Source organism: Anguilla rostrata, chromosome 12 (genome assembly GCF_018555375.3).
Source record: "Anguilla rostrata isolate EN2019 chromosome 12, ASM1855537v3, whole genome shotgun sequence".
NCBI lineage: Eukaryota > Metazoa > Chordata > Actinopteri > Anguilliformes > Anguillidae > Anguilla > Anguilla rostrata.
This window is the reverse complement of record NC_057944.1, coordinates 39,264,191-39,288,526: the sequence shown is the minus strand read 5'-3', so window position 1 is coordinate 39,288,526 and position 24,336 is coordinate 39,264,191. Positions and strand designations below refer to the sequence as shown.

The 24,336-nt window shown below is 37.2% G+C and overlaps 3 protein-coding genes across 3 annotated transcripts; 2 read left to right on the top strand and 1 right to left on the bottom strand.

Annotated features, from left to right (window-relative positions):
• Positions 1 to 3,707: 3,707 nt before the first annotated feature.
• On the top strand, positions 3,708 to 7,250 carry LOC135236460 (olfactory receptor 6E1-like). The gene is made up of 2 exons (XM_064302867.1): positions 3,708 to 4,426; positions 4,902 to 7,250. Exon 2 carries the CDS (start codon positions 4,923 to 4,925, stop codon positions 5,865 to 5,867), a length of 945 nt encoding a protein of 314 aa, XP_064158937.1. The 5' UTR covers positions 3,708 to 4,426; positions 4,902 to 4,922; the 3' UTR covers positions 5,868 to 7,250.
• An 864-nt stretch (positions 7,251 to 8,114) lies between these two features.
• Positions 8,115 to 9,422, top strand: LOC135236590 (olfactory receptor 51E1-like). The gene has a single exon (XM_064303049.1). It carries the CDS (start codon positions 8,131 to 8,133, stop codon positions 9,070 to 9,072), a length of 942 nt encoding a protein of 313 aa, XP_064159119.1. The 5' UTR covers positions 8,115 to 8,130; the 3' UTR covers positions 9,073 to 9,422.
• A 5,210-nt stretch (positions 9,423 to 14,632) lies between these two features.
• Positions 14,633 to 15,597, bottom strand: LOC135235738 (olfactory receptor 6E1-like). Its single transcript, XM_064301523.1, has one exon. It carries the CDS (start codon positions 15,590 to 15,592, stop codon positions 14,633 to 14,635), a length of 960 nt encoding a protein of 319 aa, XP_064157593.1. The 5' UTR covers positions 15,593 to 15,597.
• Positions 15,598 to 24,336: the final 8,739 nt, after the last annotated feature.

The window sequence follows — 24,336 nt, the reverse complement described above, 5'->3', positions numbered from 1 at the left end:
GGAGCCAAATTCATCTTAGTTCTGAGAACAGAATTAGAGAAAATGGAGATATTGGTTCAAAGTTTGACACTCATGTCTTGACACTGAAATTAAAAAGAATTGAACAAATGTATGAGGTTTCTGGTAAACTCACTCATTGAATTGCAAAGCCAAACTCAAACACTGTCACTCTAGGTTATATAGTTTATATATTAAATTATATAGTTCTAAATAATGTTTGTATCTGGGATGTGACCAGTATGTTGCCATTTGTCATCAATTTCACTATCACCAATTAATGTCACGTAGAAAAGTGTGCCCACTTTCTGCATTGTCCTGGAATTGTATAGTTTTTGGGCTGAATTGCATTTACATTGAATTAGCCAAACTTTCTTGTCTTGAAACATCTTTTCAGAGCAAAATTGAATTTGTTGTAACTGTTTAACGTAACATAACATAACATAAGACGAGAACAGGCCATTCAACCCAACACTGCTCGTCTGTTCCTACCACTAAACTGTATTTAATGCTTAGTTTACCTAAAAGCTAGATAGTATGATCTGCAGCTGCTCGTGATGCTATTTTCCAATGCACAAATACACAGAATCTGCCTGTTTGCTTCTAAGGAATCTCAGGCCAAAGCTGTTCAAACATGCACCCCACACTTACTGGCTGTAATTAACTATACATTGGGATGCTTATTTGAGTTTATGCAGTGTTTCAGCACGGTTCATGTAATACATTCCTGTCCCTTTTCTTTCTGACATTTCCTCCCATATTTAATCCTGTCATTTATGAAATTAACATTCAAAACATAACAGTTCAGATATTCAGACTGTTTAGTGGTAAGAAAAATAAGCTAACTCTACTGCAGGTGATGATGAAATGGTCTGATGCCTATTTTAATTATTTAACATATTTTGTTGAGCCAATAGCCAAAAACGAGCTCAAATGCAATTATTTGCAACAGGATAAGAAACATTTTATTGTTCTTCAGAACATTCAAGCCCCCTTTCCCGTTTCACATTCATTTAGACACTCTAACGCAGGTGATGTATAGATCAATTGTCCATATAAAAAAGGAAACTAGTACGTATTTGTTCTTTTTGTGTGTCTATTGCTAACATAAAATGGATGGACCTTCATTTTGTTAATACAGTTATGTGTAACAGGAATACCAAAAGACAATTTCAAACAAAATATTTTCATCCATATTGTCAAAAGCTTAACTTTTTTATGTTGATATTTACGATTTTATATTGGAAAATTTCCCATTGATTAGCATTGATAAAACATTCTGAATCTGAACAACACACCTGCAGCTGACGTCACATTTGTCTGCCACTGATACAGACCGTCTGTAAAACCTCTAATGAACGAAATCTCTGGCAAGGTGAGTAACATTAGCAAGATCAATGCGAGTAAAACCCAAACTGATATTAGTTAGTTTTCTGTTAGCCGGAAATTAACTAAACTACCAAGCATCTACTACTACCAGTGCATGGACTACACGTAAGGAATAAACCACGACGGGCTGTCCTGTTATTGGAAAATAATGTACGACCGCCTAGGTCACTTAACCACCCCGGAAGTACATTATTTTCCAATAACGGGACAGCCCAGGGGTTTATTCCAGTTATACAACCGGTTACCAACAATGACTATATATAGTTATTTTTATATTTATTGATTTTGATCGACTTATTCAGCTGAAATTGAAATATTCTTTGAGCATATTGTTTTACTGTTGTCAAGCAAAACTCTCATGGGTAGTTCTATTTGGACCCTTGTTATGCAAAACTCTAACTCGGTTGTTCTGTTTGTGCTGTTGGTAATCAAAAACCTCTGGTCATTATTTCTATGAAAACAATGATTCTATCAGGAAAAAATAGTTCCTTCTCGTTTTATACCATACAATCAGCACTGATTTTGGTCGTTTTTGTGATTACATTATTTAAGAAAATTGCATGAAACCATAACCTAATCAAATTCATCTTCCTATCTCTGTCTTGCTTGTGTGTCACGCAGTGTAGACATCGTCTTTCTAAGACCATCTGAAACCAGGTTTGAATGCCAGCTAGCTTTATGATTCGCCATCAGTTGTCACCTAGTCAATATTATAATTCAGCTTTAGGTCAAAATGGTGTCTCGGCATGCTTTTTATCTCGTCTAGGTAGTTAGTTGGCTAACTCTTGAATTATATTCAAAACAGCGGTTACTATAAATGCAATTGTTCACAAAGTGCAATTGTTCACTTTGTTTGCTACTAAATAACTACTACTAGTACAATACTTTCAACTACGGGAAGTCAATGTGCACTATTACTACAATTTGTCATTTTGCTAGTATTGCTACCAAGCTTGGCGTTTTCAAGCCAACTTAGTTTGTCCTCAAACTTTCTAGTTTTACTCTGCGGTCGAGATGGTAAATCACAAAAAGGTGGGTTTGCCTAGTGATTTTTCTCTTATGCAACAACAGAAAATGTGATGCGTACTGGGGACTACATTTATTAAAATGTCAAAACAGCTGTTCTACTTTTGGAATTCATTTACTCAGTTAACCGATGGCAGTTTTGCCATCTGAAAATAAGACTCGGAGAGGACCTAAGACAAAGATAGATTAGTTTAATGTAGTTTGTAGAGCTTTAATTTATTCTGTTGACACAAAATAGTCTGCGTGGCCAGATTAATATTTTCAGTGTTTTCTAGAGAATTCTCCTGCTGTTTCTCCATTAACACACTTGCCCTGTATGGTGTTGTCATCTTTGGGGGATTAGCTTAATTATAACTGTAGGGGCAATTTAAGTGTGTTGAACGTAACCAAGTTATGACATCACCAACATTGACTACATCCGGTATGTTTACATGGGCTAGACTCTTATAAAAAGCTTGACTGAAGATTCCATTCATCAAGTGTGTTGTCTGCAGGACACCAACACGATCAGGGTTGCAATAAAAGATACAAAAAAATTTTTTGTAGAGGAAACTGATACTAAATTACCAACCTGCTGGGTATGTATGCTTGTTATATTTTTGTTGAAATTTTATCTTAAATATTACACATGATAGGCACTTCAGGTAAATATAATTTTAATTATAATAACTTCTGCTTCATCATCATTATTATTATTATTATTATTATTTAATAGTAGTAGTAGTCATTGTAGTAGCAGTAAAGTAATATTAGTATAATTTAGCTGCTGTGGTTTTGAAATTTGTACTTGCCCCTTTAATTGCTGTAGTAATAATAGCAAATATAGTATTAGCTTGCTCTTTCATATAAACAGATGCCTGAGCCTTGAGAATGATAATGTGCCAGTTCAAAAGGGGTAGAAGTGAGTGACGGATGCAGGCCAGTCAGTATCTGCAGCCAATCAGATGCTCTAGATAGGTAGCCAGTTGTACATGTAAGTTTTATGGGAATGTGATCGGGACACTGATCCCTGGCTGCCCACTACTCCTAAGTAAACAGGATGGGTCAAATGCAGAGGACAAATTTGCTTAAATGCAACTTCACTTGCACTATATGGCCAAAAGTATGTGGACACCTGACATTCAACATCTCATCCAAAATTATGGGCCTTAATATGGAGTTGATGCACCTTTGCTGCCATAACAACCAATCAATTTTTCTTCAAAGGCTTTATACCAAGTGTTGGAGCATTGCTGCCGGGATTAGCTTCCATTCAGCCAGAAAGAGCATTAGTGAGGTTGGGCACTTATTGGGCAATTAGGCCTGGCTCGCAGTTGGCTTTCCAGTTGATAACAAAGGTGTTGGAAAGGAGTTGAGATCAGGACTCTGTGCAGGCCAGTCAAGTCCTTCCACACCATTCTCGACAAAACCACTTCTGTATGGACCCTGCTGTGTGTCTGGGGGTATTCTCATGCTGAAACGGCTTTCTCCAAACCATTAGGGAGGCACAGAATTGTCTAGAATGCGATTGTATGCTGCAGCATTAAGATTTATCCTCACTGGAACTAAGGGGCCTAACCCAAAGCAGGAAAAATGGCCCCAGACCAAGGGGTGTCCTGATACTTTTGGTCATATAGTGTATAGTGCCTTATAATGTTTAATGACAACAGCACTTCAGTCTCATGACTCCTATGAAGAACTTACGTTACAATCATCACTTTTTTCTTTATAAATTAAAGTAATGTTCTTTGAATATATAAACATAAAAAGATAAACACCCAATGCAATCTAGATAACTTGTATATTTATTCTTAAATTGCCGTTTAATTTATTCAGGTGATTTAATTAAACAGAGGATGTCTGCTGTGAGGATAAATATCTTAACCTGCCAATGAATTTCTTACACTATGAGCGTTACATTTTCTTGTCTGTTAATTCTGAAGTCTTAACGTCATTTCTCATTGACTGCTGTGCTGTTATGTCCTGTCACCAATTTTTTTTAGAGGAAGCCGACGATAAATGAAATATCTGCTGGGTATGTATGCATTTTAACACCCTAACTCTTAGAAATTGTAACGTGATATTTAATGACAACAGTAAGTGAGGTGTCAATCATTACAAAATGATTGACACCAAAAATTATTGACACCAATGTAGCTTGTATGTGCAGTCTTGGGGGATAATGAATTGCTTCAGGCCTGTTCAGGGTGTATTCCTGCCTCTCGTCTAGTGCACGGATGGATGGATGGATTTAATTGAATATATGATGTCTGCTTTGTAAATAAATATCTTAATCTGCTTATTCATTTGTTGTCATATTAATGTTACATTTTCTTGTCTGTTAAAGTCTGCTTTACTTTACAAAGTATTTTTAAATGCTTCATTTTTTTTCACTGACTGCTCTGCTGTCATATCCTGGAAGTTGCATCCTAAAATCCTAATTTTAAAAAGCTTAAGTCCTTGTTCCACTAGAAAGTGGTTAATAAATCCATGTTATTTTTTCTCTGTAGGATTTATTGTACAACAACACAATGGAGAATGGATCAGTGGTGACGTCATTCATATTGAGGGCATACACTGAACTGGAGAACCATAGATATCTATACTTCACAAGCTTCCTGTTATTGTTCTTCCTTATGATATTAACAAATATACTTCTTATTATAGTAATTTACATTGAGAGAAGTCTCCATGAACCCATGTACTTTTTTGTGTGTAATTTAGCAGTTAATGGACTTTATGGCAGCTTATCTGTATTACCGTCAGTCCTTGTTAATTTAATGTCTCATACTTATGAAATATCTCTGACCAGTTGTCTTTTACAGATATTTTGTATACACACATATGGTGTAGGTGAATTTACTATCTTAGGCATTATGGGCTATGACCGTTATGTCGCCATTTGTCATCCATTACACTATCACCAATTAATGTCTCTTAGAAAAGTGTGCATCCTTATTGCATTGTCCTGGATTTATCCATATGTTCTTTTTGGACTTTTTTTCAAATTAACTGTAGAGCGTACATTTTGTGACAGGATCATGGAAAAGATGTATTGTATCAATTTTGAATTAGTCAAACGTTCTTGTTCTGAAACCTCTTATCAGAACAAAATTGGGTTTGTTATAACTCTTTTTGGAATGGTTCCGCAGCTGCTCATGATACTATTTTCATATGCCCAAATACTCAGAATCTGCCTGTCTGCTTCTAAGGAATCTCAGGCCAAAGCTGTTCAGACATGCACCCCACACATACTGGCTGTGATTAACAATGCAGTGGGATGGCTTTTTGAATTTATTTCAAGCCGTTTCAACATGAGTCATGTACCGTATAATGCTCGCATATTCCTATCCCTTTACCTTCTGATATTTCCCCCATTGTGTAATCCTGTCATTTATGGAATTAGCATTCAAACCATCCGGGTTCTTATTTTCAAACAATTCATTACGTGTAAAAATAAGTTAACCCCACTGTAGGTGATGATGAAATAGGCTCATGCCTGTGTAATTCTTTTAACACATTGTTTAAGCATTGTTTTCACCTAAATGAGCTCAAATGGAATTCCACGGGTTGATAGGATCAATAAAAAGTCTGGACACTGGCTCTTTTGCAGCAGTACAAGAAAACTGTTTTTATTTCTGCCTGTAGAATTCAATCTCATTTACAATTTACATGTTCGTATTTTACAGAAACTCAAATTCACTCTAATACGCCAGTCACTTATACATAAAATCAGTTTATACAGCTGGATAATGACTGAAACAAATCAGATCAGTTCAGTTCCCTTGCTCAAGGTCATGATGACAGTGACCCATCTGGTGATCAACTTTTGTCCGATGGATGGACAATCAAATTTGTCTCAACCGTGCCTACCAGTGGAGAGAGTACGTGCACATGGGTGTGTTAACTAATCAGCCCAGGTGCTTAAAGGTGTGCTGCTCTCAACATTATGGGGCTGAGACTGTGTGGTAAATTTGGTCAGTCAGTGAACAGACGACACATCCAAACTAGTACTGCTGAAAATCTGATGGGCTAGTCAGCTGAAAAGTGGAAAGCTGAAAAGCTTCTGCTGTGTTTTGTATGGTTTGTCTTTGTTTTAGTTTGTTGTTCATTTGGTTGCTTCAGAAACCCACTGCCTGTTCTCCTACATACTTATTTTCTGCCTAAATTTCTGAATGCTGCTGTAGTTAGACAATGCCATAACAACTTCATAATATTCCGCTTGATTCAGAGCGATGTGCTTGTTTGAATCCTTTTGAAATTACAAATAGTTTCCCAAATATTTAAACGTTTATTGGGGAGACAAATTCCCTTAGAGAATGAATGGAGAATGAAAAGTAAATTTCAGCAATGGCAAATGCTGATCAATGTAATGCTATTTCAGCCAATAGGATACGTAAAAATAGTATGTGTGATGCTATTTCAGCCAATAGGATACAGAAAATTGAAAAGAAGCCATTTTGTGCCAGCGAAGCAAGCCACCAAGTGTATTCATAACAACCAAATACCTATAATATTGGCAGTGTTACAGTAATATCATGACAGACAAGCATCAAACATTTATAAAACAGGATTTCCAATTGTGAATTGTCATGCCATTGCATGAAAACTGCATTTAGCAACTGGTATTGTGAAGCTAGTTGGCTGTGTTATTGTAACCTAGTCTATGTAAATACACTGCATTAATATTTTCAAACTTCACAAATACCGCACCCCTAACCACAAAAATGCGTAGCTATATGTGGAGTGAGAGCACCTATTATCAGCTGGGGTTGCGTGATATACAGTAAAACGTAAAAATATTTGCAACTGTATAAAATAGGCAAAATATTGGTAACAACCTGTACCCGGTAATGTAGAAAAAAATTTTATCCTCCGGAGGTTTTTTTTCAGTACTTTCACTATTTAAAAAAAAAAAAAAAGAAAAGAAAATTTTAAGCAACACGACAAACCTAATTTTAAAGAAGAAGTCTCAACAGATGCTTCTCCTTTAAGAAACGTGCACTGTATGGCATTGCTGATAATATGGGGGATTAGTATAACCAAAGTGTCACTGTAACTTCATTGACGTAACCCAGCTATGACATCATGCTGTGTTTACATGGGCCAGGCCTCTATAAAACGCACAAGTTTGTTGCCTGGAGAACACAAACATGATCAGTGCTACGAGTTACACCATACAAAAAATAATACTAATAAAATAATCATAATAATTTTCACGCAAGCCAGTACTAAATGAAATATCTACTGGGTATGTATGCATTTTATATTTTTTCTGAAATATTTTGGCTGTTTAGCATGCTACACATGTCAGGAACCTCCTAATGGAAATATTACTTCTATTACTTCTACTTCAGTATAATACTACTACTAATAATAATAATAAGAAGAAGAATTATTGTTATTATTATTATTATTATTATTATTATTAGCAAAATAGTGATTCTACTAATGAATATGTTGATATGGAATAGTAGGCTGCAATTTATTGGATTAAAACACTGAATAAAACAAACCAAAATAAAAGATGCCTGTGATTTGTTGGTGGTGGTCACAATACATTTCAGGGGTCCTGGGCATGGAGAGATTTGGGAACCCCTGGTCTGTGCAGCTTGTATACTCAGTCTTAAAGTGCTGTTGAATTGCTTCCTGTGATTTGATTGAAAATACATTTATAATACTAAATTTCTAAATAATCCGTGTTATTTTTCTCTGTAGGATTCATTGTACAGCTTGACTATGGAGAATGGATCAGTGGTGACATCATTCATATTGATGGCATACACTGAACTGGAAGACCATAGATATGTATACTTCACAGGTTTCCTGTTATTGTTCATCCTTATGGTATTAATAAATATAATTCTTATTATAGTCATTTACATTGAAGCAGGTCTCCATGAACCCATGTATTTTCTTCTGTGTAGCTTAGCACTGAATGGAATTTATGCCACTATATCTTTATTACCATCAGTACTTGTTAATTTAATGTCTCATACTTATGAAATATCTCTGACTGCTTGTCTTTTACAGATCTTTTGTATACACACATGTGTTTCAGTTGAATTTACTATTTTAGCCGTGATGGGCTATGACCGGTACGTCGCCATTTGTCATCCACTACACTATCACCAATTAATGTCTCATAGAAAAGTGTGCACCCTTATGGCATTATCCTGGATTTATCCATGTACTATTTTTGGACTCTATTTCATATTAACTGTACAGCGGACATTTTGTGGCAGGATCATAGAAAAAGCATATTGTGTCAATTTTGAATTAGTTAAACTGTCTTGTTTTGAAACTTCTATTCAGAGCAAAGTTGGCTTTGCTGTAACTATTTTTGTAATTGTGCCACAGCTGCTCATGATACTATTTTCCTATGCACAAATACTCAGAATCTGTATGTATGCTTCTAAGGAATCTCAGGCCAAAGCTCTTCAAACATGCACCCCACACATACTGGCTGTGATTAACAATGCAGTGGGTATACTTTTTGAAATCATGCAGACTCGTTTCAACGTGAGTCATATACCTAATAAAGCTCTCTTATTCATGTCCCTTTACTTCATTATAATTCCCCCATTGTTTAATCCTGTAATTTATGGAATTAGCATTCAAGCAATCAGGGTTCAGATTTTCAAACGGTTTACTGGTAAGAAAAATAAGTTAATAATGTAATATATCTGCCAAGATAATTCAAGCTTCTTTCCTGTTTGCATATTAGCATTTATCAGATACTCTCATGCAGAGTGACATACATCAGTTATATTAAAAAAAAGTAAATTATATTAAAATTGATAGGCCCTGTTCCCTAACCATTGTACTACACTACCCCCCAAATGAAGTTCTTATTCACTCATAGTTCATAGTTTTGGGAATCTTGTTGTCATGTGTTTGTTATTCGTACTGTGATTTTGATGTTGTTAAGTCACATTTGATACCCATCACACCATGTTTTTAAAAATAAATAAACCTTGATTTTTTTCATCAGTATTCTTGTTCATGGTATGATACTTGTGCTGGTAAATTAGGAACTCAGTTTAACTTCACATTTTGTGTTGTTGTATAATAATAATTAAAAAAAAATCAAATCAGTCTAAACGGTTCATTTAGAATTGGCCCCAGTTTTTACATCACTTCAATGAAAACAGTCAATCATTTTTTAACTATGTCATTCACATAAACCCGCTTCTGGTCAGCCAACTTTTCATGATTTAGCATCTCAACTACGGAGTTGGAAAGTTTGAGGACAAACCTTAAGTTGGCTTGAAAAAGCCATGCATCGTAGCAGTACTAGTAGAATTAGAGCAAAAGGACTAATGGTAGTGTTAGTCGGCATCTAAAAATAGCATTCTCTTATATTATTATTTCATCGATTACTGATTCAAGGTGCACTGCTCTAACACCTACACCGCTGTGAAGCTTAGACTCGTCGCACTTTCATGCAAAAAACCCCGTCTCAATGAGTGAAACCACTAGCGATAACAAAAGAAATAACAAGGCAGTCCCTTCCCCAAAGTAGAGCTGAAATTCACACCCCAGGTTGATGATGATTATGGTCTTTTATAATCCAGCTAGAAGAGTGCACTCAGTAGAGTGCAGATCTACCCCGCAGTTGTTGATCACTTGCGGCCCCTACCGGCCGGTTGTGCGATTAGCTCCGGACAGACAGACAGACAGACACACACACACACACACACACACACACACACACACACATACACATGCGCGCGAGCAAACGCATAATCCCCTCCAGACTCCGCCTGGCGGATATAATAACTGTCCGCAGCTAGTCAGACAACTGCTGATATGACAACGATGTTATCGATATCGCTGAAATCCCCTATGTTCCCCTAGTAATCAGTGTGCTCTTTGTTCATTATAAGTCATCATAAGTCATTATTCATTATGGGTTATTTCCATTGAGCTGAAAGTGTTTTCTGGAGCATCTGAAAACTAGCATTTCTGTGTACGTAAATAGAAACCGCATTGTGTACGAAAAAAGCAACTTTTTACCTTATAAACAGCAAAAAAATGATCACAATTAGACATTCCAGTGCCGAGTAAATGACCTAAAAAAAATCTACCCTCTATGATCTACCCATTGTGATTTTTCCCCCTGCTTGGAAAACCTGTATACTTTACAACTAGAAGAGTGCACTCAGTAGAGTGCAGATCTCCGCCAGGCGTGTTCGCTTTGCTGATGCAACAATAGATGCTACACAATCAATGCATACAGACAAATACAATATTACAAGTTTTTACCACGTGCCACTGAAAATCCCAAAAACGGCGATTCAGTGAAGTAACGCTAAAGGTGGTGACATGTTAGCTAATTTCATTCATATCAGCCACTATGTGTTAGACAGAGCTAATTTTGATGTTATATGTCTGGCACTTTCGTTTCAAATCTGGACAGGAACAATCTGGACAGGAACAATTCCAAAAGACCAATGATGTAAAATGTCAACTGCAACGTGAAAATGCCTTTTGGTGCCTTTTGAAGAGGTTTTTAGGACATGTGGGCCGACCTTTAGGAAAACACATGTCAAATTGTACATCTTGGTATTGTATACATCCTGGGGTACGATTGGAAAATAAATTTGGTTTCGTCCAGTGTAAGAAATACACATAATCACAGCAGAATACAGAAAACACAAGACAATTTTTCGATTTATTTGTTGTATTTCAGAATAAATATGTCCTGAATTTTTACAGAGTGAGACTCTCTTAGGATGAGGGGATTTGGATAATGTGGTCATTTTGGTACAAATGTCCTCTTTATTTCAAGCTTTGATCCATGTCTGTACTGTATTTGGACATAAATGTGGAGATAATCAACAAAATTTAACCAAGTTTTCTCCTGAATTCCTAGATGGTGTTGCACCAACTTTTTAGCAAAAAACAAGTTTACTAGGATGCAGGTGATACAGCCCAAAACAGTATAATTATAATTCCAGAACAATGCAAAAAATATGAGAAATTGTCATTGGTCAGTGTAATGGATGACAAATTCCAACATACTGGCAAATACTAATATTATTTAGAATGCTATAATATAATGTATAAACTATAAAATCTAGAGTGACTTCAACATTGTGTGAGTTTGGCCTTGTAATTCTAGAGTATGAGTTTACCACAAACCTCATACACGTATTCACATTTTTTTTACTTTCTAATTTTCAAAGAAATAATGATAACACTATTTTGAAGCTTTATTAACCTTCCTATTATGTCCAGGTCTAGATGACCCAAAATGACTTTTTGTTTTTGTGTGACTTCAAATTGGTGAGTTTTTTTCAGAAAATGCCTTTGAGACATCCTAGAGATTTAGGGAATACGTGTAAAAAAAAGATTTGAAACTTTAATGTTTTTATATGAACACTAGATGTCATCACAACCTCAGTTGTGGTTCAGGTCTATAAAACCCGTCATAAGGATACAGTCATAATTATCATAATGAAACATAAGAGGGTGTTGACATACAGAGAATACTGAACAGCTTCTAAGTCATTCTTAGTCCTAACTTCATTTTTGGCACATGTAATGCCTCCTGCCTACAGTAAATACCATGACTATAATATTACTTCATATATATATTACTTTATATTTATTCAGTGTGATTGTGACCAGTTGTGACAATGCATGTCCCTTTTTATACGAGTGAATTCAGCTTCACATGTGCGTGCAGCGATGTCCAGATGCAATGTAAAGCAGCTTTACTTTTTTGAAAACAGTAGAGACATTAAAGACTAATAATAAAATACAACAGGAATTCGATTTTTTCAAAAACATATAGCTCCTTTGTTGTTTAATCTCCAGGTCAGACACTATAAATGATTAGGCCTGTATTAAAAATGAATGTATTTTGGCAATGCACAATCCAGGGCTACTAAAAGTTAAACATTAATGGCTAAGTGGAATGCTTCTGCCATCGTCTTTGGTGTATATTCATTGTCACGTGACTGCTACAAAGGGGCACAGCCAATGAGTGCTTTGATCACCTCTCAACAGACATAAAACAAAGAAATGCAAACAAAAACTGAAAGTTTTGGGCACGTGACCCCATATACCAGCTGAGTTATTCACATCCTTAAAAATAGCAAAGTCCCTCTTATACTGTTTACTTTAGACACAATTTCAAAGTGTTTGAAATCACAGTCACGTGCATATGACAGAACATCTCAGTATGCCCTGGAAACTTACTGTACATTATGGGCCACATAACAATCTCGTGAATATAACATTGCATCAGAACACTCTGGAAATGGCATAGCAGTGACATATGCCTTGTTGCAATGTGCTAAACTACACGCAATTCCTACATTGCTATTGGCTGAGGTTCTTTTAAATGTGTTGATGCGAGCAATGATGCAATATTGACGTGGCAAATAACTGTAATAAGACGTCTTTTTAAAGACGCTTCGGCCAATACAGGGGCTGGGTTTCACTGTGACTGACAGTTTAAAACTTTACCAAAGTGTATGAAAAATATATTTTGTAAGACATTTGCCTCAATGAGCAACACTGCCTTTGAAAGCAAAATTGAGCTGAACAAGATTGTGTTTTTCAGAGAAATGGGTGTATCTGCTATTATCTAATATCTATTAAAAACAGTTCAGCCTGTGTGGAAATGCATTTAATTACTGCTCAATGCTGTCTGGAGATTATGAACTATCGTGATGAACGGGCGTCCTGTTAGACACATTAGTGAGCAAGAACGCAAAAAAACTTTAAATAATTAAGGAAAAGTTTATTTGACTTTGTAACAGACATCAGATGAAGACCGAACAAGGCACAGTAGTCACAAATAGGACAACAAGGTGTCAAAAACGGTGTCAAGGTTTCATTTGGGTGGTCATGTAGCATGGTTGGGGAACTGGGATTACCAAACTGAAGTTTTATGTTTGCTTCACACGCTATGTTTGTAGCAGTTTGGACCATAATTTTCTACATGGAGAGAGAGAGAGCGCAACCACACCAACACGAAAACAAGCACCTTCACCATTCCCCATCAGGGATTCCAGGCAAAAACAAGAAATTAAAACAACAAACTAAAACAAAGACAAACCAAACATAGCGGAAGTTTCTCAGCTCTCCATTTTTTAGCTGAGCAGACCCTCAGATTTTCCGCGGCGTTAGTTTTGATTTGCTGTCTGTCTTCTGTGCTCTGACGATCAGCCAGTCTCTCTCTCTTTCTCTCTATCTCTCTCTCTTTCCCTCTCTCTCTCTTTCTCTCTCTCTCTCAGCATGTGCTTCCTGTCTTGGGCCTATACCATGCTGAGTAGCACACCTTGAAACAGCTGGGCTGATTTAGTTCACACAACCCAGGTGTGTGTGCTCACTGCACCGATAGACGTGGCAGAGAAATTTGATTCTTTATTGGATCAAAAATACCACGGTTTGATTCACAGATGGGTCACTGCCATCGTGACCTTGAGCAAGGGAACTGATCGGAAATGCTTCAGTCAATATCAATAAATATGACTTTTATGTACAGTGGTTTAGGGTTTCATTCAACACTGCCACCATGAGATATCTTCCTGGCAGAGGCAAATTTGCATATATATTTTTGTTTTTTCCTGCAACCACCACCAGGTGGCAAATCTGAGCACTCAAATCCGTATCTGACTGTTAACACTTCGACTGAAGGACTTACGAACAAACAGCAGCTTGTCAAATGAGAGTCTATTCTTGTTACTCATAACATCTTTTGTGTGTATTTGTGTGAAATTTACATTTATTTGTGTTCATTCATAGAACTTCATGGTCAGACTGTGAAACTTAACAATAGCCGGTTTTGAGCACAGTCTATAGGCTAATGTCATCTATGTTAGTTAGTCACTTAGGATACTGGGGAGAGTCAGTATAAATGTGAAGCATCATAACTGTAACATGGTAAATATCTTTTTGTACACTGCTGCAACAGTAGCCATTCCAGGATTGTCAGAACCCTGCAGGTATTTCCCTCTGGCCGGCAGAACCTCTGCCATAAAGGCAAATTCATGAAATGAAACCCTAAAACACTGTGTTAGTGACTGGTGTATGTCAGTCTAAATTAGTATCTGCAAAATGCTAAAATATTAATGAAGATGGGATTGGATTCTACAGGCCGAAATAATCACAGCTTTCTTGTCCTGCTGCAAAGCTATTAGTGTCAAGACTTCTCATTCACCCAGTGGAATTCCATGTTTAGCTCATTTATGTGATTGGCGTAACGAATGAAACAATTATGAAACTACTTCCTCATCACCTGCAGTGGAGTTAACTTGTTTTTCCAAGTATTAAACGGTTTGAAAATTTGAACCCTAATGGCTTGAATGCTAATTCCATAAATGACAGGATTAAAAACTGGGGGAAATATCAGAATGTAAAGAGACAGGAATATGCGAGCTTTATATGGTACATGACTCATGTTGAAACGACTCTGGAAGACCTCAAATAAGCATCCCACAGAATAATTAATCACAGACAGTAGGTGTGGGGTGCATGTTTGAAGAGCTTTGGTCTGAGATTCCTTAGAAGCAGACAGGCAGATTCTGAGTATTTGTGCATAAGAAAACAGTATCATGAGCAGCTGTGGAACAACTACAAAAAAAGTTACAACAAAGCCAATTTTGCTCTGAAAAGAAGTTTCAGAACAGGACAATGGGACTACTGCAAAATTGATACAGTACATCTTTTCCATGATCCTGTCACAAAATGTCCGCTGTACAGTTAATCTGAAATAGAGTCCAAAAAGAATACAAGGATAAATCCAGGACAATGCAATAAGAGTGCACAATTTTCTATGAGACATTAATTGGTGATAGTGTAATGGATGACAAATGGCGACATAACGGTCATAGCCCATCACGGCTAAAATACTAAATTCAACTGAACCATATGTGTGTACACAAAAGATCTGTAAAAGGCAAGCAGTCAGAGATATTTCATAAGTATGAGACATTAAATTAACAAGTACTGAGGGTAATAAAGATACAGTGCCATAAAATCCATTCACTGCTAAGTTACACACAAAAAAATACATGGGTTCATGGAGACATCTCTCAATGTAAATTACTATAATAACAATTACATTGGTTAATAGCATAAGGATGAACAATAACAGGAAACCTGTGAAGTATAGATATCTGTGGTCTTCGAATTCGGTGTATTGAATCAATATGAATGATGTCACCACTGATCCATTCTCCATAGTCAACTTGGCCAATGAATCCTGCCGATTAGAAAAATTACACATATTTAGTAACCATTTTTTTATTTTAAGGACAAGGACTGAAACTTTTGAATGAATTTTCCAGGACTTGACAGCAGAGTAGTTAGTGAGAAATGATGTTAAGACTTTAGAAATGCTTAGCAGTGCATGGCAGCTTTTAACAGACAAGAAAATGTAACACTCATATTGTAATTTAAAATTCATTAGCAGATGAAGATATTTATTCTCACAGCAGACATCCTCTGTTTAATTAAATCACCAGAATCAATTAAATGGCAATTTAAGAATAATTATACTAGCCAGATTACGTTGGGTGATAATATTTTCATGTTCATATATTCAAAGAACATTATTTTAATGTATGAAGACAAGTGAGGGATGTAACACAAGTTTTTCATAGGAGTCATAAAACTGAAGAGCTGTTGTCATTAAACATCATAAGGCACTATTTGTAAATACACATAATGACCAAAAGTATCTGGACATCCCTTGGTCTGGGCCTATTTTTCATGCTTTGGGCTAGGCCCCTTAGTTCCAGTGAGGGTAAATCTTAATGATGCAGCATACAATTCACATTCTAGAATATTCTGTGCTTCCCCAACAATTTGGGAAAGGACCTTTCCTGTTTCAGCCTGACAGTACCCCCAGGCACACAGCGAGGTGCATATAGAAGTGGTTTTGTCGAGAATGGTGTGGAAGAACTTGACTGGCCTACACAGAGCCCTGACCTCAACCCCATCCAACACCTTAGGAGTCAGTTGAAAAGCCAACTGCGAGCCAGGCCTAATTGCCCAATTAGTGCCCAACCTCACTAATGCTCTTCTGGCTGAATGAAAGCAAATGCCAGCAGCAATGCTCCAGCATCTAGTATAAAGCCTTCCCAGAAGAGTGGAGGTTGTTATAGCAGCAAAGGGTGGACAAACTCCATATTAATGCCCATAATTTTGGATGAAATTTTGTATGTCAGGTGTCAACATACTTTTGGCCATGTTGCACTGACCCACAGGGTCATTTGTCCTCTGAATTTGACCCATCGTGGGCACTTAGGAGTATTGGGCAGCCAGGGATCAGTGTCCTGATCAAATTCCCACAAAAATTATATGTGCAAATGCCTGTCTATCCAGCACATCTGATTGGCTGCAGATACTGATTGGTGTGCATCTGTCACTCACTTTTACCCCTTTTGAACTGACACATTATCATACTTAAGGCTTAATCATCTGTTGTTTATATGAAAGAGCAAGCTAATGCTACATTTGCTGTTGTTACTATTGCAGCAATTAAAGGGAAAATAAAGCTTTTAAAACTAGAGCCCGACCGATGCCAGATTTTTGGGTCCGATGCCGATCCTGATTTTGGAGAGTCCTAGCCCATCGATTAACGATGTTTTGACCGATATTTTGTCAAAAAGTGCAACATTTTCAAATCAATTTGAAAAACTTATATTTTATTAAAGTTTCTATATTTAAGAACATTTAACTTATAAGTGTGTGAAATCAAAATAACTCCACACCTTGCTTTTACTCCTTCTTTCCACCATTTATTAAATAAAATAATCAAAAGTCGTTTTCCATTTCTTTAAACAGTATTTTTAAAATATTATTATATTGTTGTTTTGTATTTATAATTTGTTATTATTTACTTAGTTATATCAACTATTCTCAGTACATTAATTATATTTTCTTATTTTATTCCTACTACGTGATCTCAAAGAGTAAGGCTATCTAGCGAGCTTCCCTGCCCGTAAGAATTCGGTGGTGAAAATAACTACAATGCGCTCTGACGCGTGACTAGATGACATTGCTCGCAATAACGCATTAGCTATTGACACAGCCTCATTATTTCAATATTATATATTCTCAGTAAGTTAAATGAATTATATTTTCTTATTTTATTTCTACTACATGATCTCAAAGAGTAAGACATTATCTAGCGGAGCCAAAGAGTGAATCAAGTGTAACGTTAGATGAAATTAAATTGACTGGATGAAATACGTGAAAAAAACTACAATGCGCTTTCGTGCAGGTTACCCGCGCTAACTGTTGGTTGATTCACTTCTCCTACAACAATCCTTCTCTCATGTTATCACGACAAAGCTAGATAACATGGCTTAAAATGATCCATGTTAGAAGTGTTTTATCTGCGTTTTTACTGTCTGGTTAGCTTGCTACGATGACGCGTGACTAGATGGCACACTCGCTTGCAATCACGCGTTGGCTATTTACACAGCATCGTATAGTAGCTAATATCATTACCTCAGATAAAAAAAGATGTGTGATACATTCAATCACCATTTTATTTTGGCTGGTTATTTATTTGAGAATACAGCAATGTCCTCAGGAAATGTAGATCCTACGCTGCTTATGTGCTCACTGCCACTTCATAAAGGCTTGCTAGCCAGCTAGCTTCCTAAAGTGAACCAAATATGTTAGCTAGCTCACTCGCTTGAGAATGAGGATTGGTAAACATAGTGGTCATACAAACGCATTTAATTAAAAACTTTCACGAAATATACATACCTTTATTACGGCAATCGAATCTGTACAGAGAAGTCTTGCAGTGGAGAATATTGGATGAGGCACGAGTGACAAACGTCTTATTAGAGAAGTAGCGCGTCAGCTGCTGCAGTTCACACTTGTATTAGAGCTCCCTCTACTGGATAATTCTAGTAAATAGCAATTACAACGTTCGAACAGACAAGTACAGATAAATAATCATTGTTTTTTTGTTTATTATACTTATTAAAAATCGGGGCACATCGGCGGCATAACTGCCGATCCCGAGTCAAATAATGGCCGATATATCGGCCAAACCGATATATCGGTCGGACTCTATTTAAAACCACAGCAGCTAAATTATACTAATATTACTGTACTGCTACTAAAATGACTGCTACTGCTTCTAGTACTACTGCTACTACTACTAAATAATAATAATAATACAAATTATAATAATAATTAAGCAGAAGTTATTATTATTCAAATTATGTTTATGTCAAGAAGTACCTGGCATGTGTAACATTTAACAGAGAAAATTTCAGCAAAAGCACAACAAGCATACATACCCAGCAGGTTGGTAATTTAGTATCAGTTTCCTCTACTAAAAGTTGTTTTGCATCTTTTTTTGAAACCCTTATCGTGTTGGTGTCCTGCAGACAACACACTTGATGAATGAAATCCTCACTCAAGCTTTTTATAAGAGTCTAACCCATGTAAACATACTGGATGCAGTCAGTTGGTGATGTCATAGCTGGGTTATGTTCAATACACTTAAATTGACACTACAGTTATAATTAAGCACTAATCCCCCAGAGATGACAGCACCATACAGGGTATGTATATAAATGGAGAAGCAGCAGAAGAATGCTCTAAAAAACACAGAAAATATTAATTTGACCACACAAACATGCAGAATTTTGTTTGAAAGTTCACCAGAATACATTAAACTATGGATGCAAATTTACAGTAATTCCTTTGATCAAGTAATTTTAATGTTAACGAATGAATAATCGATAGTCATTGAGGTAAATTCCATGAACTATAGTTACATAGTTCACCAGTACAAATGTGAGTGATGCAAGAGGCAATCATTTTTCTGACTCCAGGAAAAGCTTCCTGAATGGGTGTCTTTTCCACATTCGAAACACTTCAGGTCACATCAAACAATATTTGTTTAGAAGGCTGTTAAGTTTAGGCAACGTAGTTATCATGGCATGGAGGATTTAACACCCTTTCTTTCTGCTTGCTACACTTAAACTGCCTATTAAAATGGTGCAAATGTAGCTCAAGGACATAGTCTTGGCAGAGTTTATGTATATATTTGTTTTGTGGGGTCCCAGAGGGTGCCACCATAAATAAAATTAGCATCTGGAAAGTAGGATATGTGCAGTATTACAATTTGGAGAGGTTTGGTGCCATTTGGAGCAGTTTTCAGGAAAAAAACATGTCAGTTTCATCCAGTATCAGAAATACATACTCTCGACAGGATAAAGTAAATACTAAGCAAATTTTGTATTTCTTTGTTGTTTTTCAAATTAAATATGTCTTGTATGTTTATGGAGTGAGACTCCCATAGGAGCAGGGATTCTATGAGAGTAATTTCTGGTCATTTTGGTACAAACGTCCTCTTTATGTCAAGCATTGAACCATGTCTGTACTGTATATCATTTTGGAGATAATGGGGTTTTAATCAGCTACAAGTTTTCCAGCTACAATGTTAATCAGCTACAATAGTAATAGTGCTTTGACATAAGCTTTCCATGTACATTACAGCTCTCTAATTAATTAGCTAGTAATGCAATAAGTAGCCAATAGTTTGCAATTAGACATAAAAAGCTTACAATTTGGACAGTTCCTACAGGGCCCTTGGTGCTTGAACCGATGTTACTGCACCATCGGCTTCCCATGCACGGTCGACTCCGGTTCTGTCATATTGTGATGCATCGAATCTTTATCGGATGTAACACTATTACATGGCTGTGCACTTTGACACTGCCGTACATATGTGTTTATTCACATAGAACATTATTGCATTACTAGCCTGCTAGTTAAATAAGCAATTATAGCACTGCAAGCTAAGTAGTTAGCTAACATGATGGTGGCGTACTTTAAGAAGAAACTGCCAATGTAGCAAACACAAAGATACTGCAGTTATAACTAATGTTAGGACGGAACCACAATTACTGTGACAACTGATGTAATCCATTGTCTATTTCTTTTTTTTTTCAGCTGGATGCTGAAATAGTTCGCTTTCTAGCTTGGCAAACTGTATAATCTAATGTATAAACTATATAACCCAGAGTGACATTGTTTGAGTTTGGCTTTGCAATTCAAGAGTATGAGTTTACCACAAAGCTTGTGCATTTATTCAATTATTTTTTACTTTGTGTGAAGAAACGAGTATCAAACTTTAAACTAATATCACCATTTTCTCTAATTCTGTTGTCAGAACTAAGATGAATTTGGCTGCACGCTGCACTTTTTGAACAGATACAAGTAGAAGGCCAAAGCCAGGTGATGTAACTTTCTTTAAAAATTATTTGTGAACTGATTACTCCCTTTGGTAGATGGATCTGATGACTCTCTCTCTCTCTGAGGGTCAACAGCAAACAGAGCCAATTAAGTGATAAACATGTTTATTAGTCCATCATTCATTAGTCATTAGACATTACAGGAGGTCATTAGTCCACTTTACATGTCCATTCCCTGGATAGCAATTTAGAGCCCTTCACACCTGAGACCAAAAGGACACAGTGAACAACAGCAGCTCCCTGTAGATTATAGTGGGGATGGAGGGAGGAGCTGAGGGCGATGGGTCTCAGAGAGAGGGAATAATGACCTCCCTTTGGACAGCCTGGGGACTCTGACCCCTGATTGCTTCATACGGTCTCCCTGTGAGCTGGAGAGGAGGCTCAGGCCACTCTCACTTTGATGAGAGAAGTTACATCATTATCATCTGCATTTCTCTTTTTCCATCTGGAGACGGCCTGGAATGATGCAGTTTGCAAACAGATTGCATGTGGATAATGTACAGTAAACAGATGGAGGAAAGAAATGCATGTATGAAGGACACACAAACACACACAGTAAATATTTATTAGAGCTGTCATGTTGAACACATTTTGAACAAATCTCACAATAGAGTAATTTGTTCAAAGTTGTTTAAATTTTTTACGGTCAACATTGCAGTAAATGTTACCTAAATGTTTAATAATTATGGCCCGGTTTTAATTTCCCATTATAGGTGTAACTAAATAGTTGTAGCCTAATATGTTAAAATAAAAATAGGGATAACGTTATCTTTAAGCTTTATTCAACCTTCCTGTTATGAGCGGGTTTAGATGACCCGCACTGATGTTTTATTTTGTGTGCCTTCCACTTGGTGATTTTCTTCAGCAAATGCCTTTGAGGCATCCTAGAGAATTAGAAAATACAGATAAAAAAGATTTGGAACCTTTATGTTTTTTTTATATGAATGGTAGATCACAACCTCTGTTGTGTTTCAGGCCTATATTACTTGTCATAGGGACACATTCATAATGATCGTAAGAGGGTGTTGACATACGACAAGCCCAGCAGAATATTAGAACTAGAATCCCCCAACCACACACAAACCTAACCCTAGAAACCATAAAAAGTACAGTGTGTGTTAAAGGCATTAAAGACTAATAAAAACACTAATTAGTTTTAGTCAAAAAATCATACCATTCAAATTTTTGTAGGCAGTAGGCAGTCTGCCCTGAATATGCTCCAGTTTGTAATATTCAGACAGGGGTAAAGCAGAGGTAGCAGATAGGGAGTGGATCCCAGGGCATGAAGTGGCATGCTGGGTAAGTGAACTCCTGGCTGAATGAGGGGATTTGTTTATGGGTTGAGAGTTGCCTGTGGTCTACCCTAGCTGGCAGGGCTAACAACTGTGTAGGCCTCAGCATTATTTAAAAAAAATCTCATTTAGAATCTTGTTGGAAGCTGTAAGTCCATCTGTTTGCTGAAATGTTACTGCGCATTTACTACACAGGCAGACAGCACAGCTAACAGTACCAGCGCAGACTGTGTACTACAGCTGTGCAGTTACTGCACAGGCAGACAGCAAAGCTAACAAACCAGAACAGACTGTGTACTACAGCTGTGCAGTTACTGCACAGGCAGACAGCACAGCTAGTAGAACCAGTGCAGACTGTGTACTACAACTGCGCAGTCACTGTGCACACAGACAGCAAAGCTAACAAACCAGAACAGACTGTGTACTATAGCTGTGCAGTTACTGCACAGGCAGACAGCAAAGCTAACAAACCAGAACAGACTGTGTACTACAACTGTGCAGTTACTGCACAGGCGGACAGCACGGCTAATAGAACCAGTGCAGATCTCAGACCTCCAGTCAGCCAGAGAAGACAGCACAGGTAACATTAGTGACTAATACCCTGAGACAGAACATGGCAAATCATTGCTTTCCCCCATTGCCCATTGCTTTCCCCATTAGTATATGAGATTAGTTTCCTACAACCTGATTGGTTCTACCGAATATCAGCTGGAGTTACATTACAGTAGAGTGTGGATACCCGACCCGGGCCCGACGGGACCTGGCGTGTTCGGGTTGAGTCGGACCGAAGATTTACTGTTAATGCTTGGACTCGGTCGGGTTCGGTTATGATTGTATTCATGTTTAGGCCATATTTATTTAAATTATTTTAAGATTAATTTTAATTGCGTGGCTTATTTAATTCAATAAAATGACTTGATATCTTGCCTGTGCTGCTGCCTGCCTGTGCGTGCGACGTGGGTGTGTGTTTTGTTGAATCTGTGTCACTACCTCTGCTGCGCATGTTTTTGGCAGAAAAGACAAAAAAAGCGACCATGGATGAAGTCAAGCGAAAGCACTCATCGGGAGGGCTAATTATTACCGAAAACCATGGCAAATCACCAGTATGGAAACACTTCCACTTGGTTGTAACTGCGGAAGCAAAACAACCAATTGGTTTTGTTAAATGCAAAAAATGACAGCAAAAAGACGGGAAATTCGTCCCTGCAGTGTCATCTGGACCGAGGGTGCACGTTGAAGCAGGTACAAGTCAAACTGCAATCACAGCCTTCGTTACTGCCTCAAATGCGTCGGGTTCCGTTGCAAGGACATTACGTACTTATGGCATGTTTAGCTAACGTTAGCAACAGTGTTTGGCTAACGTTTTTACCTTGTCGATAGCAGCTAGCTAGCCAAGCAAGGCTAGAATGGTTTGCTGACGGTGGTTACTTAGCAACTGAATCAGTGAGTCTGCTGCCAGCAGCAGCACGTTGGAAAGTGACGGACGTCTTTCCCCCACACACTCCATTGTTTACAACGTAGCTAGCATTACATACTTATGTACTTAACATCAATGATTTTAGGCAGTGAGCTATGTATATTTTAAATTGCATCAGGTTTGGTTCGGACACCAAAATACAGAATGCTCGTCGGGCTCGTGTCGGGTCGGATACTATTCTCTTCGGTTTCGGACGCAAATATCCGACCTGAACCGCACTCTACATTACAGGGCAATGGTTGCAGGGCTCGACAATAAGGATTGCCCACAGGCCCAAGGCCACTATGTGATTGGTTAAGACCAGCTTATTGATCTGTCCCTTGCCCAATTGGGCCAGTACCCAAATAAGTCCTATCCGAGTAAAAGAGAAAGATATTTTTACTGTCCTGGAAAGTATGCTAAAACTTGATCATTTCCCTACCGATGCTTGCTTATCAAGAATGTTATAGCTTGATCATTCATTAATATTTATACCAACATTTTATTCTTACAAATAATGTTACAGCCATCCTTTTTTTTTTACTGAAACTTGCTTATCAAAAACTTAACAACTTAAAAGTAACATTCATTTTTATGCTCACGCTTGCTTATCAATGACTAAACTAAACCATACAGCGTGAACATTCATTAATATTTGTACCGACTAACATATCAATCATTTTTGAGGATGTGTGGAAGAGACCTTCACATGGGCCCAACACACTGGAATGAAGGGCAAACTCCCACATTGGCTGGACAGATGTATCAAAAATTGAGTGAGCCAATCAAATGGGATTCAGCTATTAAGAACAGCTCAGCCCATGTGGAAATGCTTTTAATTACTGCTTAAGATCTTATCATTCTGAAGTATTGTCATGAAACTGTTTCCTGTTGAGACAAATTAGCCGGCAAGAATACAAAATCAAGGAAAGGTTTATTTTACATT